A 21,388-nucleotide genomic window follows, 5' to 3' on the forward strand; every position below is an offset into this window, starting at 1 on the left:
TGGCGGCTGGCCAGGTTTACATAGAAGATGAGAGGTGCTGATTTTGATGATGAGATAAGAAGCTTAGTCAAACCGCCCAGTGGATTTGCTGGTCAGCATCTACTCATAACACCAGACAAGCAAAAATGAAAGCTCCTCAGTGACTGTACAGAAGTACCGTTCATTGTAAATCAGTTCTACAATACCACCAAGCAGAACCTCACCAAATATTCACCCTTTCAGCAGCAGTTACTACTGACCAAAGGCAGCAGCTGTGGATGACCCCTCCATAGTGAAGCTCACGTGACTCCGCTCATGGCATCAGTACTCACCGGCTTATCGGTGAAGGGGGTCGACTCAGAGGGTGCCATGTCGTAATAAGGAGGCTGAAGAGGAAGCTTCTGCATTTCTTCCTCCTTGTCGAGATGAACCACCTACGGGAAACACCAAGAGCTCAGCGTGACTTATAATGAGCTCGAAACCGGGATAGATCAGCCAGCTCTAGTCCTCACCAAGGTTAACTTTGCAATTAGTCTATGAGTGTGAACTGCTACCTCTTATTGCATCCGCATTAATTAAAACACATCAGCAGCAAAACATTATGTTGACAGTTGTTGCTCACATTTTTTTTGTGTGTCTGTGGTAATGAACAGAAATCGGCAACGTTAATCTCGCATCCGACAGAGAATACAGCTTGACAGCAGTTTGAACTTCAGCAGCTCAGTTGAACCTAAAGTTATTATGTGCATCAAAGTAATTTTGTCAAATGAATCACTTCCAGATCACATAAATATACATTTCATTAGGTACATCTAGGAAAATGTATGTAGTCCAGCACAACATAACACAAATTCTGCTTTTACATTTTCTACTTTTGCTTTGAAAAAGGTTTAAACTGTGTTTTATTTTTAAGTTATAGTGGTGATCTATTTTGATTCTTAAATGTTTTTTTAAATCCCTTTGTATAGATATTTTAAAAGGTAGAACGTAAACATTTTCACTGTGTTTGAAGGATTATGGTTTAGGTACAAATGCTAAATTTTCATTTCACATGTTTTCTTTATTTATTTTTTGCTTTGGGTGCAAGCTCTTTAAGTCTCTATTAAGTCAGATGTTATTTTATTTATGCAAATAAAAGAGCAATATGGTTCAAAAAGACAAAAACATGTTTCAAAGTGTTGCATAAATAAAGAGGGGGTTTAGCTAGATTCAGAAACCTTGTGAATTAAATTCAAAATTAACCTACATCCTTAATCAGTGGACTTGCAGAGCATGATGTTCTGTGGTGACCATTCAACATATGTCAGTTTCTCAAGGGTGACTAATTACCTTTAATGGAGTATGGTACTATATTATAAAATAAATTACATTGTAATCCATCATAATTTCTGGGGAATTACAGTTACATTGAGATTGTAGATGAATATCTTTTTGGTTAACACCAAAATCTTTCTGTAGACAGACAACGATCCGATCAGTATGTTGGTTTGCATGATTTTACACTGTAGCTTCAGCTTGTCAAATCACTCTAAGAAATCTGTCTAGCACGTCTATGACCAGCTGATCACACCAAAGCAGGTGGCTTTGTCGCTGGACAACAGTTCCTTTCAGTGCTGGAAATTCAACAACATTTTGCCTCAGAAATCAGAAAAGGGCACTAGCATGACCGTACAGAGTAAATCATGGTTGCTCAGGGGGAAAACATCAATGAACTCAATGTGAACCAGAGGAAAAGATCGAAAACCAATAATGTCAAGTCAATTCAGGCCAACTCAATTGTAATCTAGAACCTATTACATGCAACATAAAAGTCTTAATAAACAACAGGTGGTGTCACATTATTTATGGTTTTGTTTAATTAAAAAGGGTAGTGAGAATGAGACATTAAACACATCCAGTGGTCTTCCACATGCACACTTGGCAAGGTAGGTTAACAGGTAGGTTGTATAATCATCCTAGAAAACTTGACCTATTTCTTCTGAAGAGCTATACTGTCTCGGTTGGTTCTGTATCTTCATGTGATGCCTGAAAGACTTAGTTATATGGAAATCTTGTCAGTGAAGAAGCTTCTTGAGGTTCATATTAATTGCAGGTTTCTCTCAATGTATATGTAAATTCCAAAACAACTTGAGTTGCACTATAATTTCCGTACATAATTCGCTTAGGCGCTGATAAATATTCAGATTGGGTAATGACTGTATGATGATGACTGTAAATCTACAAGGGGTGAGGGTTAAGATTCTCACTTTAAAAATCAAGATTTGGCTGTTTCACAAGTTTTCTGTGGCATAATAGGCACAGTGTTTTGAAGGGTGGGTTTGTGTGAGGAAAGGGGGCCACTCCTATAGTTTTCCTTTTCACCAGGTTGTCTGTCTTAGACTTTTCCCACAGAGTACTTCTAATTGATCTGTCAAAACCTGTCATAATCACAAAAGCAAAATTTGATGCTTCTGACATCAAAGTACCTTGAAAGTGTTTCTTAGGTGGGGTACTCAAAACAGTCTATAGAGAAGCTTACTGGCATAAAGGAATTAATTAATATTTTAATGACAAATGAAGGCGAAACCTTCATAGAACGTTTGTCAGACCTGCACATTTTGCAATGAAAAGAAATAAGAGTTAATGAAAGAAATTAAAGTCACTCGGAACAATGAGGTCATCAATGAAAATGTGAGACTCATAATGGTTGCTGAACAATGGTTTTCCCTCTTCATACCTGCAAATTCTGTTTAATCTGTTTTTTTCATCCACTTTTTTCATCCACTTTTCAAAAAGCTTTTGAATGACAATATGTATCTGGGTGATGTGAACTTTTCTACTCACGTTACATCAAAAGGTGAAGCATTTAATGGTTGAGTGGTCAAACAGTGAGCTGAGTGCCAGACTTCATATGCAATTACTTGGGGGGGGAACGTTTGTTCAAGCTATAAAGACGCTGAACTCCCTGATAGTGAGTTTGGCTGTCAAAGTCTAATTCACAGCAATACACAACATTTAATTATAGGAAGCACACACTGATACTTTGGCTCTGTCGCCCAATGAAGTGACCAAGCAACCTCTGCCCGAATACCAAGCTGTTTAAGACCAGTTGTAACATTCAGATATGCTGCATAACCCACAAAATCTTTTCACTACATTTGAAGGTGAAAAATTATCCCTGATCTCATTTCTCGTTCAAATAATCCATTTCGTAGCTTTTCATCGAGTTCATTCTCAAAAGGAAACCCTTGAAAAGCTAAACCCGGAGCAAAAAATAGCAGCGAACAATAATTAGAACTATGTCATTACAAATTGCCTGGTGGCTCTGCAGATGCTGATCAGTATAATTTAAAGAAACAGCTAATCATGATGATTGACAGGCTTTGGGGCACGAACTTGTCCAGCTGAACTGATGAAGGCACCACCAAGAGACTTTTTTTTCTGGTATACGATATGATTAAAAGTTGTAGATAAGATTATTTCTTAACAACTTGTTTGTATTTATGGACATTTTAAAAAATGTAGTTCATAAAAGCATGTTTATAAAGAAGCTATCTATACACCAGGATCTGCTTGGGCATTTTAACTTTTTATTGGGGAGTTGGGGTGGGGGGGAAGGATTGCTTATCTATGCATTCTCTACTCACTGTGTAATAAACCTGCCGTGATGTTTTCTTGTTTTGTTTTGGGGGTTTTTTTTGTTACTTTTATCTATCCAGATGTAAGTTTGCTGAACGTGCACCTTCTTTTAAAGCAATGGCAGCCATAAAACCAAACACATTAAATCCTGTAATGTGACCATTAAAGCCTCATTTTTATACTAATCACCAGTCAGGGTTACGATGCCTTGCTCAAGTAATCTTCTGCAGTAGTTGTGCAGGAAGAAGAGCGCATTATTTCCCCTCTCTCCATGACTTTCTCTGCCCAGATGCCTAGCAGTTTGACCTTGGGCTTATGACAAGTATCAAAGTTTGATTTAAATTCTCAGCGGTGCTGATAGGTGGTGACCAACTTGACAGTTACGTGAATCTTTAATTATTCAGAGCCTAATAGCGCCATTTTTTTTTACTTCTTTAGCTCCTCAGTTTCTCACATACTGTAGTCCTTGACAACAGTAAAAGTCACTGCAACCTCTGCACACTCCTGATGACACTTCACATGTAAATAGTGCTGCACATTCAATCTTATGAGAGTAACTTTTGTTTTCCTAAACTACAGCTTGTGCTACAGTAACGTTTGCAATAAGCAGATTGGAAAGCTATCGGGCTGGTTGAGGCAGAACATCCAGGAATACAATTACATAGTACTGGTTCTGTGCTATTTAAACAGCCTAATGCAATATAAGGATTGTGTTCTCATGGAAGCTCGACAAGAAATTAGAAAAAAATGTTCTAGTGGCCACACAGACCGGGAGCCAAACATGAATAGGGAGGCTATGCAGAATCAGTGTGACCATGGAAAACGAGGTTTCAAATTCCAAGGGCATGTTCAGAATACTTTTTCACCAAAGGAAGTTTGAGGTTTAACTGCACTTTCATAACGTGGAAGAGCACATGAGTGGCCATCTTACTTTATACTGGCTGCATATAATACACCCGATATATTAATATAAGAGCATGTGACTTGTATTCAATTTTTTTGCCATTAACACAACCAGTGATTGACTGCTGTGATTTTTTTCTTGCTTTTAAAGATGCTATTGGCACTATTTCACCATCAATTATTATTTTAATCTTTTCCAGATGACAGCACATTCCAGTACTGACAATATAAATGAGGTCTGAATGGAGTATACTCAAATCTGCTTAGAATTAGAGACAGTAAAATTTGGGGACTTGAGAAAATTGCAAATTTCTTTAATGTTGCCAGGAAGTAACTTCAGCGGGAGGGAGCACTGTAAAAAGCGGTTCCCGTGCAACCACTCCAGGCTCTGCATGTTTGTTATCGTACATTCAGACAGTACAACTTCCATGGATTCAGCAGCAGTCTTCAAAGTTGGGATGAACAAATTATCACTGATGAGAATCACTAGATTCCCATCAGTGACAAGTAAGTTTGTCACTGATTAACATAAAAAACACTGCTTGTTAAAATGATGAAAACATGTCTTGAGGTTAAAAGTCTGTGAGAAATTAAGCTGTTTATCAAACTCGAGTCACACTTTGAAATCTTCAGCACTCATTTACTAAGCTATAAACAGCTTCATTTAACATACTGCACTTGTACTGTGTGCAGTGATTAAATAATAAAATGGACAATGTCAAAGACTCTCTGCACAGCATATTCAAAGTACAGATAAAAATCTCTGACAATACTTTTATAAGCAACAAAGTTCTTTTTCATATCTCTGCTGCAGTGCAAGCAGGGATATGGTCGTTTATTTATATGTCAAAAATTGCCCACTGACAATTACTTTATTTATTAAGAGGGAAATTAATTACACACATGGATAATTATGTTACATGTCATTGGCTTCACTTGGAGAATGTGACATTTCTATATTCAGCTAACTTTATTCACCGTCTTTGTGACAGTTGCTTTGGACAGCTGTGTAAGACGAGGAACACACACACACACACACACCTACACACACACACACACACACACAAAAGGCTCACGGCACTAAACTGACATTTTTGCGATTTAAAAATTCACCTGAAAATCCAATAAATGAAAATAACTTTCCAAAAACAAAAAGAGACCTAAGCTGGTTCGCTGCTCTTAAAGATATATGGAGGTAAAAAACATCACATCACTCTTTTGTTAAAAATATATTTGGGCTTGGATTTCATATGAAAGAGACAGATACTGCCAAAGTTGTCATACCTTGTGTTGGATCAGGAGAATAAGCAAGGAAAAGAAGTAGGGGGAGGAGCTTACCTGGATGTCATCAGATGTCAAGTGTCCCTTCATGTCACTGTTCTTCTTTTTGGGTGGAGGAGGGGCTGGTTTGTGCGCAGGTGGGAGGTCAGTCCTGTTAAGAGAGTAAAAAGATAACATGACACTCAGCACAGTAAGGGATCACCACTCTTTACGTCCCTCACCTTCTACACCACTCTATAATGAGAAGTCCTGCCTGCACTTGCCTTTTTCACTCTTTCCTTGGATTTTGATAGATCTCGTGTTGGTGGCTTTGTTGCAGCAGCAGCCATCCCTGCCCTTTCAAAGGCTCTCGCTGGAGAGACACTGTGCTAATGAGAGTAGGCTGTAATTGGACTGAAGTGAGGAGATAGGAATGGAGGGGGTATAGGGGGCAGGGAGAAGGGCATGTGTGAGTCAAGGGTGGTTTGAGCCTCATCCAGAGTGCCACGCGGACAAACACCCTGCCTACTGTGCAGCGACTGTTTGTTTGACATATAGTCCTGAGCTGTGACACGGAGAGCTCGGCAGGCGGCTTCAGCTCTCCACCTTTTTCAGGATCCCTGGTACTAACATCCTCTAATCCCAAGGCACTCACCCCACCCCTCTGTTGGCACACCTGGGTAAAAACAAAGCCTCAAAAACTGAACACCTGTGCTAGTTTATACGCCGCTATTAACAATGGAGTAAGCAACCGTTTTCTGTAAATCACCAACAATCAAATTTCGATGGAGGTAAAAGCCACTCTGTACAGAGTCATTCTGAGTTATTATAGAAAATTACTGAAATAAAATGTGATCAGGAAAGACAGCGGTAACTGAAAGCATTCTGTTGAAATAGTTTGATGTGTATCTGTATAATTATTTCAGACAAGGAAACAGAAGGGTTGTTGCTACGGAATCGTTATAAAGAAAACCCCTTGCCTCAAACACGCTGGCAGTCAGATGTCATCTGTCGTATTCTGACATGATATCAGGAGTGATCAAAGATAATGAAGTGGAGCACAGACACTGAGCTGTGTACCTACATGCATTATCTCCAGCTCCTCCCGCCTCCCATTCGCACTGGTTCACGTCCTTATTGAATAACATGACCTTTCCGCAAGGCCATGCTGCCGTTTTAATGTGCAGAAAATTTGTGCATGAGTGCACCTCTTAACTCTTTCTTTCACACTCATTATTTCCAGTCCGTATCACCTTGTCTCCAGACAGGGCTGCCGTACCACTGCCAGATTCATGTGGCACCCTCCTCAGCCTGCCTGCAGCACAGAGGCACAGCAAATGTACAGAGAAGCAGCGTGCAGCACACTAGCTCTTCAACAATAACGCCTTCCGCTGCAGAGCTTTGAGAGGAGAAACATCCATTTTTTCCTGAGACAGATAATTATGAGTCTTGTGGGAATGCGGTTTTCACAGGTACAGCAGTGTGCTCATTATAAAGTATTATAATTCACTGCTTATGACTGACTGGATTCTGATACAGGTGAGAACTTAAGACAAGACAAGATCATTTGTATCCATGAAATGTGTGATACTAAGTGTCATTTTTTGCTTCTGTCTGTCTCGTGTATGTGAGACAACAGATAACGGTCTTTTTTCAGTTTGCTGAAACATAACACTAATGAACATCATGCAATGACCTAACTGGAATTTTATAAAAGGACATGCAGCATTACAACATTATGCCTGACTGGATTTTGATTTTACTGTAGTTTGAGATAAATCAGTTATGCACCATCGGGATTCAACAGGTTTATTCAAGTAGGATGAAATCTGATTTTTTTTTATTTTATGTATGATTTGCTGAATTCGTTTGAACTTACGTTTGATCCCATAGGACCTCCAATGATTGCATTTTATTGCAAAGGAGCTTGTTCAAATAGGTAGTGTGCTGGGGCCCCTTATGCGGAGTGAGTTTATTAAATCTGACCAAAATCTGTGCCAAAAGAAGTGGTCAGAGGATCAGACAGATTTTAAATTAGCCAGCTGTTATGCGTGGCCATCTAAACCACATTATTGGGAAGTAGAAGCAGAATGAACATACCTGAAATATTGATATCAAGCTCACATTTATTCACACAGAAAATCCATTATTATTCTCACGGCAAGTAAGTTGGGTTAGTTTTAAACTAAAAAATATGTTTTAATATGTGCACATGCTCTCGGTTTAAAATTCCTGGAAGGAGAAGCTTTTTGTTCAAACTGCAATTTTGGAATTTGTAAAGGTGTAATGCATAATATATCAACCCCCTGAAAAAGACTGAATATTGGAGATGTTTTCTGCTAATATTTGTACGTCAACATGTAAAAATGAGCGAAATATTCACTGCTACAGATCTGTGCGCTCTTCAGGAATGCAGATGATGCAATCTCAATCAGTCATTAATAAGCTACATTGCAGTCCCGCACAGCTTGACCACCACATGTGCATCTCGTACTTCCTTAGTGCTGAATGTGATGCAGGCAGCATGGGGGCGTTGGATCTGTGAAAACGCAGACACTAATGAAAGCTGACAAGCAACACAAGCCCGTGGGGAGCAGAAAGCACTGGGCAGGGAACCATAAGCTACATTCAAGTTTGCAGTGTTTCCTACTCAGACATCCACCTTGAAGACCTTGCTCCTCCTCGCTCTGTTGGCTACAAAAAGCTCAGGGCAGCTTAGGGGGAGATTTAAAGGGGATAGCAAGGAGAAAACATAACTAATCCTTAAACTGAGAAGAGTAGTCTGTGAGGGAAGATTTACAGCAAAGAAAATGACTTTTACAATGCACTCACAAAAAAGTGACTTTCCTATCTGAAATTTTCGCACCATTGAGGAAGTCTTCAAGCTCACACTCAGAATTAAGATGTTCTCGAAGGTGACAGAAAACCCTCTTTCCGTCCACTTCATGTGAGAGAAAGTGAAGTGTCGCATTCCCACAAGCGTTTGGATTAGAGAGCCACCGTATGCCTGCAGCCCTGCTCGTGGAAAAAACGTGGAGTGTTTGAGCCGATCCTCGGTGCTCTCATTGATTTCTGTTGATCACAATCTTATTTGGCAATTTAAATGCTAATGATACTTTTAATTGCAAGACGGGATAAATGTGATTTGATCTTTAGGAGGCAATTACTTTCATGCTTTGTCTAGCTCCGATCTTTTCAAAAGGCGGACAACAATTACTCTGCAAAGCTCAGCTTTTTTTTCTCCTCTCACAAGAGAAGAAAGGAAAAAACAAGAATGAAGCAAAATGGTGTTTTTGTTCTTTGACAAGTTTATCAAAAACTACTTCTGTTGCTGGGGGAAAATTTTGCTCTTTAGAACACTTAACTTTACAGTTGTACACAAACAGTCACTTTCCAAACCTTTTTCAACACCTCAGGCAATGCTACTAGTGTACATACACTACTATGCAAAAACATAGATATAAGGTGATTGTTATAAACATTTGTACTGCATGTATAACTTTCTGTGCAGAGAAACCAAGCACCATTTTATGCATAAATAACAATAGCAAATAATTTGAAATCACACCGAGTACAACACAGTCCATGTTGAGCGACTCAGAAAGACAAGACAGTTCTACTTTGGTTACAGCTTAAAGCAAGAAGGTGTCCATTAAGAAATTACCATTTATCACATTTAAAAGGTCTCCACACAGCAAAAGTGAAAAGCACTGGTGACCAGTTTATAGACCAAAGGGTACACAAAAACAAATCACGTCTCCACAAATCACTTCTGCTAACGTTACATCTCAAAATGAAATCTAACTTCATTGACTTAGTAGTACTGTGTACTCCTTGTTTGTCCAAATGTCCTCCAGTTATGCTACATTTCAGTCTCAGAACAAGTTTGAAACCTGTGCTCAGTTCAAATTAATCATGGTTGTGTCGTGACATGGGCTCTCGGCTCATGGTTAAACATCCGTTTTACATTCTGCATGCAATACTTTTCAGATACTTTTGTAAATATGACTGGAAAATTGGCAACAAAGTGATTTATGCAAGCAAGTATTTACAACTGTGTCAACACCAGCTGTATGTCAGGAACACTCAAAAGATTGGGGGGGGGGGGGGGGGGTTGGCCACAATTGGCAGTGCTCTTCTGCATTTTGGAGGTCATACATCACACCCGGGCAAAAGACGATGAACATATTATTCTGAGAACATCGCCTTTGACAATGCCCATCTATTTTGATAATCAGTTGACTATTGTGCCAGTGCAGCCTCTAAAGGGCCAGTGATTTATTAGGATTGACCAATTTTGAGTCACATCATGTGCTGCTTTGTTAGGGCAAACAGAGGCGTGACAGGCGGTGCAGTCAGGCATGTTATCAAATGCCCAGGCTTGATTAACAGCTCATCAACATGCAGAATTAAACAGTCTGGCTAAATGCTTCCCCTTTACTCTGACATTAGACACTCATATACAACTATGAATATCCCCCTACATTGAAATATGCCCCACACATTCTTTTGCAACTTTTCTGCATCCACATAGACGGTTAAACGAGAACAAGTAAACAGTTTCTGAGTAAGACACTGAACATATTTGATGACAAGCCACAGAAAAATGACAAAAATTCATATGAACAATTAAAGCTTTGAATCACATTTCACTACATTAAGCATTACATGCCAAACTAGTGGGAAACAACAACATTTACAGCACTGGCACAACTGTTGTCATGCATATTTGATGAGAGTCATGCAAACAAAAGGAGGGAAAAGAGCAAGAGGTGGAGGAGAGAGGTTGGACAGTGTGGTCTGTCAAAGACATTATCACTCAGCATCAGCTTATGTAAAACAAAGCCTGTATAAGCTTGCGGATTTCTGTTTGATTAACAATTTGATATGTATGTTAACTCTCATCTCGCCTTGTAATTCTGTTCTGTCCAAGCTCCCTGAATCGGATAAACTCTAAGTGGAGCTGGATTTTCCATCTAAAGAATTCTGATAAGGTTTAATTGGTCGTGGAACTGTTTTCATCAAGCTTTATTTTCATTCTTTCTTTTTTCCAAACATCATTGTCGTTATTTGATGTAAGAGTTTATTTTTGCCATTCATCAGATTGACATGTAAAGCCTAAATTTCACTCCAAAGTATTTATTTGCTGTATGCTGTCAAAGCAAGCAGAGAAATTGCTCAGATTTTAGGCATCAAGTGCAGTGTGACTCGTTAGTGAATGATTATTGATCATTTGCTGCTTTCAGCACTCACAATGGTGTGCTCAAGTATGTCACTTGCAGGCCACCATTACATGCAGGCAACAGAATAGAGGATCCAGGAGTACAGGGATCAGCAGGGGATAGACTGGGGTCAGGAGCCTCTACTTTCCTTGTGGGGGACTCTGGCTTCTCAGGACCCTGTGTCACACAACTATCAGCAACAGCAGCAACAGCAATGCTGAGGGAGTGGAGTGGGAAACAGAGAGCAGTTACTTTGGCATCAGAGTGAGAAAGAAAGATAGATTAGCAAGGCGGGAGAAAGAGACAGAAAGCAATGGGAGCGGTAAGAGTTTGTGTGCTTCATTTATCTTGAAAGACAATGCAGAGAGCTAAAAACAGTGTGGTTTCTGCGTCTGCGTGGCCTCAGACTTGGTGGACCTGCTGCCACCACAGAGCACCACAACGTGCAGCCGGCGGAGACCAAAAACCTGGCAGAACGCCTCGTCTGATGTTAGCATCACCGCTTTGAATAATCAAATAAGCTAGAAGATTCTGGAGGGGGACCTCTAAAATAAGCATTGTAATCTCATCATCTGAATTGATTAAAGGCTCATGTGCACCCTGAGCCAGATTCTGCACACCCCCCCAACCTCAGTTGTTTTGGTAATAATCCCAGGGAGAGAGATAGCCAGCTCATGCTCACAGCAGCATCATTCCCATGGGAATGTGGTTTGAATCTTGTATATTCAGAATAGCCAAGAGCATCATGAAAACCCTTGGCAACCACTGAGCTATCTGTCCTGGCCAGGTGTTTTAGATGAAGGGAATTAGCAGGACGTAACTTGAATGCGTGTTTCCTTCTTCATTGAAAACAGATTTCTGACAATTGCTCCAAACCAGATGGCAGAGACTTTTAGTATCTCGAAATAACGCGAAAAGCTATTTTAGATTTTCACAGCTCTGTTGCTTATTGTTCTCTCAGCTGCACCCTCTGCTACTTCTGTTTTCTCCTTTGTGTATGGGCAGCAGCTGGCAACGCTGCAAATTGTCATAGGCGCTGGTTTGCAGACAGAACAAAATTACCTGGTTGGCCGGAGGAGGTGTTGCAGAGTAAATAACATCAGAGTTACAAGGCCCCTTAATGTGTCTTCAGCAGTTTGAATGTCTTAATGGATGCAAGAAGAAGTCTTACACCATCTATTTAAGAATACATTACAAAGTTTACATTTGTAGGATACCTCACCATTAGATCTGCATCACAGGCCTTGCTAAATTGTGCTTGATTTGAGGTATATCTATTTGCAAAAGCAGCGATGGAAAAGAAGTCGTTCATACTCTAATTACTGTTTAAATTAAAATGAATTTGCATAATTCTACAATCGGCTGACCCGACCTCTGGACCTCCTGCATACTTTAAAATCTCAAAGTAATCTCCTTTAACTTCTCGACAATATTGTGACCATCCAACAGAAGCAAATGTTTCCTGAGAAGACTCTGCAGTACATACATAAAACAATAGTGTTTTAATGGGAAATGGGCTCATTGCAGCCCACATTACAATCAAGCAACCACTTAATAGCTGCTTTAATAAAAATCATTGATTCTATCTGCTTTGGTAAATGAAGATAGACATTCTCTTTTTTTTAGTGCAATTAAATTCATTTTCATACCGTGACCTTTATGAAAGGAGACTGCTGGCTCCCAGAGTAAATGAGAATGAGACAGTGACATGTCTGCAGCATGTTCCTCCGTCTCCAAACACATTTACTCCCCTAAAAAAGAGTTTCGTCCTTTTCGAAGTGTTTTTTCTCTCGTGGAGTGACAAAGAGTGCACACCTAATCTTACCACCTGTCCATCCCCCTGCAATATTCTCTGGGAGAGGCTTGATACTCACAGGTCATTATCTGTCTCAGTGCGGGTCTTCTGCTGCCGCCGATGGACCATGACAACAGTAACAGCCACGCCAATGATGAGTCCAATGGCAACAACACCTCCAAGGATCCCGATAACACCACCTGGGGGACCCTGCGCCATTGGCTTCTCTGCAGACAAGAGGAGAAATAACAGTGTCAGAGTATGTGCTCTTTGAGTAATTGACACTGCCTGGATGAACTTTAAAAAAAGAAAAATCAACTACAGCCTCCAAAACAATACCAATGACAAATAGACTTCTATGTTATCACAGAGGGAGTCCAACTTTATGCTGTTATTAATAGAAATCTTGGACAAAAGGTTAAAATAATTCAAAAGCAAAGCAGCAATGCACTCAAGAGAAACAAAAACAAAACAACAGGCTATTGTCCAAAGAAAACCTTTACAAACCATTTGACACAACATATGTCAGACTTGAGGTTTTTCTCTCATAAAACACATCCAAACAATATTTTCAGAGAATTATTTCAGGATGAGACCATTGTCCTGCCTGTCCTGGCACTTCATGAATGCCACACTGTTGTGGTCATTCAGCAGCTGCTGTTGCATTCCTAATGTGTGCTCCATCATCTGTTCAAAAGAAGCCTAAATTGGATTGGATTTGACAGTGAACCCAAAGGCACTCTTAAGAGCACAACAATGCTATTATACTTTAAAGTCATTGCCAGCAGGGGCCAACAAAATGCAAAATATATTTCCAGCGTAGCAGAGAAAAAATGTGCGTGGTTTCAGAAGCAAAACAATTCATTTAATTCAGTTGAGAGCAAAAGATGAGAGAGATACGTCTACAAAAGTCGGTTCAACGGAGTTATGAAGACAACATGGAGGTCTAATCCAGTAAACATTGCAGATTTGAAAATAATAAAACAAAATTATATATATATATATATATATATATATATATATATATATATATATATATATATATATATATATATATATATATATATATATATATATATATATAATTATTATTTTATTTTTTTATTTTTTATTTTTTTATGTCAGTCAAATGTAAACTTTTACCAGCACCAGAGGGAACATTTACAGAAAATATTGAAAAGCATATATCCTTTGATGTTAACATACAATTCTTTCAACTAAATATATTAAAGGAAACGAGACATTCTTGCACCTTCTTTGCATGAGAGCCTGTTGTTTTTTTATGCTTTGACATCTGATAAACAATGAGTCATTCTGTGTGAGGTCTGAATATATCAAAAGTGTAATACATCTGCTGTCATACACGCAGTCAAAAAGGTAAATTATTACAATGTGCAAATCTTCCCAACTGATGTCAGGTAACACTAAAATAGAACAGCCATCTCTTTTCAGAATCCTACTGTATGTATGATATTTTGCTTCTGAGGACACACAGCACTGGCATCTGTTGTCTTTGAAAGAGCAGTTAAAGGCGTCCTTTTTAAGACAGGCCAGGGACCAATCAGTGGATGTGAGCCTGTTGTGATGGGACACTGCAAATTCTCACTATCTTCCACTTTGAAAAGGAAAGCCTATCTCCTGCCCTCATGATGTCTCTATTATTATCTGTCTGTCCTTTTTGGTAGTGACAGGACAAGGCCTGCCTCCCAGGAGCCCTCTTCTCAACAGCCCCCGCTTGCTTGATTCAATGCCCATAATGATGGGTACACAGAGGACTACTTCACATACAGCCACACAATAGCAAGCACGTTACCCTACCTTGTACCCAACACACACTGCCTCAAAGTCGGTGATTATATATCGTGTCCATCAGATTGTCATGCCACGGTTGCTATGGCTGATCTAATTTTCTGTCGTCAGGTACATAAGAGTCGCATTGTGTCAAATCTACACACTAAAAGAAAGCAAATAGGTTTTCTTGTACTGAACACACACTTCTTTCTTGTGATGTATTTCAATAAAAAGGCTGTGGAGTAGCTTTGAAGACCAAGCGTAAATGTGATCTTGCTGCAGCACGGGAATAGATAAGCCGGAATTCCTACTGTTGTCTCATTGCACTACATAGTGAAAGCCAGTGGGCTGAATTTCATGGCCCTAATGCAAATGCCAGACACAATAGTGTGTTGTATAACACTAATACACACAGGAGTGGACTGGATCAGAATGCAATTTCCCTGTTGTGGAGCCTTAGGCACTAGACACACAGGACTTACACTGTCACCTCCTAACACATAAAGTTGGGGGAGCCATCTGGTGCGCAGTCTGAGTGCTTTGTTTGTTTCTCATATAGCTGGAGAAAAAAATTAACACTTGCATTTTCTGTCCATGAGTTCTACTTTAAAGGATTACTGCTGGTAACAATCATCAGATATGACACTCACTATGTGTTAACAGACCTCTCTGCAATGAATCATACATGTTATTAATCTCTGTCTCTCTTCCACAGCATGTCTTTTGTCCTGTTGTCCTTCTCTCTCCCCAACTGGTCGCAGCAGATGGCCCCGCCCCTCCCTGGGCCTGCTTCTGCCGGAGGTTTCTTCCTGTTTAAAGGGAATTTTTCCTTCCCACTGTCGCCAAAATGCTTGCTCACAGGGGTCATATGATCATTAGGCTTTTCTCTGTATGTATTATTGTAGGGTCTACCTTGCAATATAAAGCGCCTTCAATAAAATTGAATTAAAAATATAGTATTTACAATGTTTGCGTTGGGTGCACAGCAGCCAATGATAAGGGTAAAACAAGCTTTGGATCACCAACCAGTAACAAGCAAGGGACTGAATTCAGCTCATTCTCAGTTATAACACCAGCCCTGGCATTATGTTCACCTTCTGTGTTGTCATCAAACAATGAAGGAAAAAAATTACACTGAAAAAGAAAACCTCCCAGCTCAAAGCACAATAAGGATCAAAACAAATAAAGTTGTTATATAATACACCCTGTCTCTACACTCTGCTTTGACACAAGTACAAATTTTACTTTCAGCATTAGGAAACGTTAAGAATAGGCAAGGTTCTTTTCTTGGAATAAAAACAACCACTTCAGTTTGTTTTGAATATGTACTTCATATAAGAAGTGATGTCGTGTACCTAAGAGTTATTGTACCTGCTTTAAAAAATGCTACTGCATCTCAGAGAAATTAATAGTTAAATTATTACTTTTAATTATAACATTTCAACTAACTTCTTAGATATCTCAATTAAGCACATATTGGAAGGCAAGACTTCAAAGTGCATGAATATTGACACTTGAGTGTATTGATTCAGAATCTTTTTTCAGCTCTAGTCGAAGAGAAACAAAAAGCTGAAAACATGTGTCTCTAACATGAGTTTCTGCAGGTAATGCTACCAAAAAAACAAGCAAAAACAGGCTAAAAAGATCAGTAGAGCATCTTCTGTTATTTATCTGTGATTGGATGAAGAACATATGGAGAACAAACAGAAACACAAGTCTTATAGGTTTGTGTCTTCTACAAAGGTCTTAACAGATCATATTTGCTGACTTATTTGACTCCAAGATAAAAGATATTGCCTATCATTGATAAGTCACCGTATCCAGAAACACAGAGACCCTTATAAATACCCATAAACTCTAAGATCAAATAACCCTCTGACCTTTGATTTTAACAAGTCGAAAACCTGCATAAAATCTGATCATCTGAAATCAACTCTTTTTAGTAAAGTCCGTTGTTCAAATATGTTTTGTAGCTGCCACTGAAAGATTGCTATTGATTTTCAATAAGTGTGAAGCACTCATCCATGCAGCAGTTCTCTCTGTGCTGTCACTCCACCGCTGTAGCACATTTAAGCTGACAAACTTGACCTTGGCTTTTTCGAGGCTGCAGCTCCCTCTGAGGTGGTGGTAACCTTCATTCTTGTCACACCTACTCTCCAGCGCTCATTGAGCTGCACCAGATGTATGTGCTATTTCTTTTCTGCACCGCTGTATTCAAACATAGATCTCAGTGACAGGAATACATTCAGTTCTCCAGCTGCAACAGAGTTTGTGGCATTGCGCTTGCGTCAAAATTCCCTGATGATCTATTAAGTAGGCATCATTGGATAAGTGCAACTTCTACCCAGCAGGTTGTTCTGTTTGCTGTGGAGTTTAGATGTGAGACCAGCCAGAGGTGCCATGGTATTTGGGGGGGACGCAGTAAATAAGAGCTTTGCATTTGATGATTCATTTCACAGGCTGATGCTACAGATTCTAATACATGCTTCCAACAGGAGGCAGTTGCTACTTAGGGAAGACCTGGCATCATCTTATTAAAGAATTCACCTAATGAGCTGAAGCTCTGGCCTGAAAAGTGATTGTTTTCTCATTACTGCTTGAAGCCCTTTTTGAGTAAATGTAAACTACATGCAGAGTGACAGAGCAATTCACCGTCTGGGGTGTCCAAATGAGTGAAAACAGTGTAATCTCAAGGACCAGCTGTACTCAATAGCCAAAACATGTGGGCTCTAGTGTTACCAGTCTCCCATAGAACTTGTTAGTCACACATACCAGAGCAGGAAGAGTTCAGGTAGGAGGTCAAAGGGTGAGCAGCCTCCAGCTGGAGCAGGTTTTGCCCACTCCAAATCCAATCTGTCACAGAACGGAGCAATGCAGGATTTAAAGGGAAGCATTTTCCTCTCCCTTTTTTTTTTTAACCAGATCAGTATGGTTTGTTAAACACTGGCACAGGTAAGACAATTCACAGTTTTTATACATATAAATTCATCCTTGGCAAGTGGAAAAAAGCAGTAAAGCAGAATGAAGGTCAGAATCTAGGTGTCACACAGACAATATTAAGAGGACATTTGTGTAGTGGTGTTTTGCAAAAATGTTCCAGGCATAAGTCTGATCACTCTCCAAGAATGGATGTGGCTCCTGGCGTTCTCCCTCTCTCCCATCAGAAATTGTAATTGCTATCTCCTCCACAGGGGCTGTAATACTTTCCAGCAATACTGGGGAGTTTTCAAGTGGACAGATTGAGAGTCTGGCTAGTAACCCATGCCAACTCCACACCACCAATGCCAGTCTGAGACAGCAACCTGTTCCAAACACCGCACTGACTGGTTTTCTACCTTGCTTGCACAAGTTGCCAGTCAACTAACACAGCAAAGCAGGCAAGGTGTCTAGCTTTATCTCTCTATTCACAAGTTTTACCGTTACCTTATGGGGATCCAAATGCCCAGGCTGTTAGTAATTTATCTAGAAGAGATTTTTTTTTCCAACTCTTTTCCTCAATGGGTAAATGCTACAGGCCCAATAAAGAGGAAGAAATGCGGTTTAATGGAGTTCATAAATCTGTATTTCAAGCTGCCAACTCCAAGCGGTACATGCTGTTTCGTTCCCCTACCCCTCCCCTGAGTTGGTAATCTCGTTAAAGTTCAATGTTTCCAGAGCGCTCTCCTCTGAGAGCAGGGGCTCCTGATGTCATCGTCTTTTCCACAGTAGTTTACCCTCTGGAGAGGTCTGCATCCCATTTCACCTAGATTCACATTGATGGTCTGTTTCTTCGCCACCTTTCAGACCTGATGCGTCAAAATGGAGACAGAAGCTTGGAGGTGAAGGGGGCAGGGGAATTGTAATGGTCTGATTGCTGTTCGACATCACTCCACAGAGGGCAGCACTTCATTAAATACAAATTGTTAACACATGTGATGTGTCTATTAAGATGAAACCAAGCCCATTACAAAGCTAACTACCTTGCACCTGCTGGGCTGCCATAACAACAACAACAACAACAAAAAGTTGCAAGTACACTATAATAATAACAAATTTTCTCTTTTTCTTTTTTAATAAATTCCTGACAATTGCAGTAATAATGGATTCATATCACTGCATGGCTGAATAAATGTCTGCTGAGCCATCCTGTTTCCCTTTATAGCCTCTTTCACTCTTGTGTAAACATTTTGCCACTCAATGGTACGTTAAGGCAATCTGGGGGAGTAATCACCAATCTTCAATAAGAAAAATAAAAAACACAGCCTGTTTCCATGGTTAAACAGATGACACTCAAAGCCAGCACAGTGAGCTGGAGATCTCCATGTAACCACAAATATTAGCTTGAGGTGTCTGATGAACCGCTGGGTCCGGTGAGGTAGATGAAGCAACAGTAAGCAGCACCAAAGCCCCTGTCAATGAATATGAGATTGCTGGTTGCCAAGCTGATGCTGTCATGAGGTATTACCCCATGTGACAGCCCAAATAACAACAGTTCTAATTAAAAAGTGATTGGAATGGGTGGACCACTGCCTCCTAATGGGGGAATAAACCCGCAGCATCACTCCAGGAAGTGAATTGTGTTCATTTATTAACTTCAGGAAGCCAGTAGCTGCTGTCAAGGTATAATGGCTTAGTTTTAAAGCTACAGAACTTTCTATGCATTCTGCTTATTGATCCATTCAACCGAGATCTTCAATTAGAAATAAGCATATACCAATGTTATAGACAGACTGTCCAATAGTTTTGTGTGAAAGATGTTGAATTTTTAGAAGTATACAGTAACTCCACTGCTGTTTCTTCTGCTATGCATTGTCATTAATCTGAAAACAAGTTTGGCCCTAAAAAGAGCTGGCCTTGCAGGAAGGTTTGATGATAGGGCTCCCAGTGTGCTATAGCAGGCACTCTCTCGTGCTTGAGCCCTTTCATGCCCCAGCTGAACTCCTCTATGTGTTGAATGTTAATTTAATGGATGCTTCCAGCTCTAAACTGGAAGAACAGCAGCGCTTCTACAGATCTGTACCCCCTTCTCTACTATGTCCTCCCTCTTCTGCCTTCTTTTCGATGTAAGCAAAATTACCTCTCACTGTCTCTCTCTGGCAAGCTCCACGAGGTCACGGCTGTAATTCCCTTTGCCTGGTTAAAAGCTGACAGAGCAACAGACCCAGTCAGTCTGGTTATGTTCGAGAGGGGGTTTTCAATTTAGCAACACTTGGACTGGGGAATCTGCAGATCCCATCCCAAAGGCCAGCCCCTTTCACTGCCCCCGCTGCTAAGCAAGTGTTTCATCTCAAGCACTATACATACTCAAACATATTCAAATAACCACTGTGGGAGTCAGTATTAAATCTGAAATACAATATATTTATATTCCTGGACAGGACTGTTTGTGTTCTCTCTGGAAAATTACCATTGATTCCTTTATTCGCACTGGCAGACCTCTGGATTTCAGTGGAAGAATACAAATTTGCTCTTCGATATTTATTTGTAAAGCATCTCCCGTTTGACATTTTAATTTTTTCCCCTGCTGAGTCTTTTGTCAATGTATCTAACATCAGCTTTTCTTTTTACCTTTTAACCCTCTCAGGCTCAAATTAAGTTTTTGTTGCTAATGCACAAAAGAATACCTGCAGTGGTACTTCTGAGTAAAAATACTCATGAAATATGTATGTGGGGTAATCAGGTTGTTAGCTTTTAACTGTTGCAAATCTGCAACGCCTGCCTTGAGAGGGTTAATAGATTGCAATTTGCATTTTTTGTTTCTGTGAATCATTAGAGCTTTCTCTTTTTTAATGTATCACTTCATAAACACAATATAACACCTAGTATAAATGAAATGCCTATAAAACGCGTGTAACACCAGACATCTTTACATTTTCATGTCACCGATGACAGTTTTCTGTGCGAACCTCTCATTATCTCTGCAGGTCTGACATTTCAACTTAATGTGCCAACAAGTATTTGACTTACATATGCCATATGTTTTCAATGTGTTATGTATGTTGTTTCCTAACAAGGTGATCTAAAAAGAAATGAGAAGAAGATCAGCTACAACTCAAGGTCAAATAGATAGGGAATTAATTTATAATCCTTGAGCTTTACAATCTCAGTTAAAACATTTAATTAATTCAATCATGATGTCAAATACATAACTGGATTCTTCTGATGCAAATTATATGGGAACATATGGTGATTAGCAATACTTGTTCATAAGGCAGACATTAAGCTGATGTTCATCTTAACACTAAAAGATGAATTGTTATTGTCTACATAGACACACAAAGTCATTATGTTCATCACTCAGAATTATTATCCAATTCCTAATTAGAAATCACCTAAATGTTTTGATTATGTCCAAGTATATCAAACAAAGTCATTCATCACGTTTCTGACAAGCCTCAGAGTTATTTCACTTTTTGTTTTCGTTTTCTAGGTGTACTGGTGATGCTAAACTTGGATGAGTTACTGTCTCCTGTGTCTGAAAGTTCTTAAAATTAATGGTGCCAAATGTGATATTAGTTAATTAAGCTGATTCAAATGTGGCCTTGTCTGTCAGCAACAATTTATTTTCCAATTTTAAACCTGATAATATGCCCTGCATTGTGCAATGCAATACCTTTTTTTAAGAGAGAGTGTGTTTCTTAAATTAGGATTGCTAAAACGATGATCTACAACTCACAAATTACTCCAGAGGAAATCTGAACTGACAAATGAAAAGAAACCTACCAGAAAAGACATGGCCTCGGGCAATGACTTCTTCCAGCTATTCAGTAAAATAGGCAAAGCTCTTTGGGAAAAGATTCAAAAGATGGCCATCTCAGAGATAACCATCTTGTCTGTTTGG

At 39.6% G+C, this 21,388-nt stretch overlaps 1 protein-coding gene across 3 annotated transcripts in view; it reads right to left on the reverse strand.

Annotated features, from left to right (window-relative positions):
* The window catches only part of nectin1b (nectin cell adhesion molecule 1b), a 156,634-nt gene that overhangs the window by 24,095 nt on the left and 111,151 nt on the right, over window positions 1-21,388 (reverse strand). For all 3 annotated transcript variants that reach the window (XM_080888860.1, XM_080888862.1, XM_080888861.1), the window contains exons 6-8: window positions 12,857-13,004; window positions 5,839-5,932; window positions 312-413 (exon numbers count right to left, since the gene is read on the reverse strand). In XM_080888860.1, the coding sequence (XP_080744986.1) occupies window positions 312-413; window positions 5,839-5,932; window positions 12,857-13,004 (344 nt within the window). The remainder of the gene's footprint in view (window positions 1-311; window positions 414-5,838; window positions 5,933-12,856; window positions 13,005-21,388) is intronic.

The sequence above is a fragment of the Rhamphochromis sp. 'chilingali' genome, assembly GCF_963969265.1.
Source record: "Rhamphochromis sp. 'chilingali' genome assembly, chromosome: 8".
Lineage (NCBI taxonomy): Eukaryota > Metazoa > Chordata > Actinopteri > Cichliformes > Cichlidae > Rhamphochromis > Rhamphochromis sp. 'chilingali'.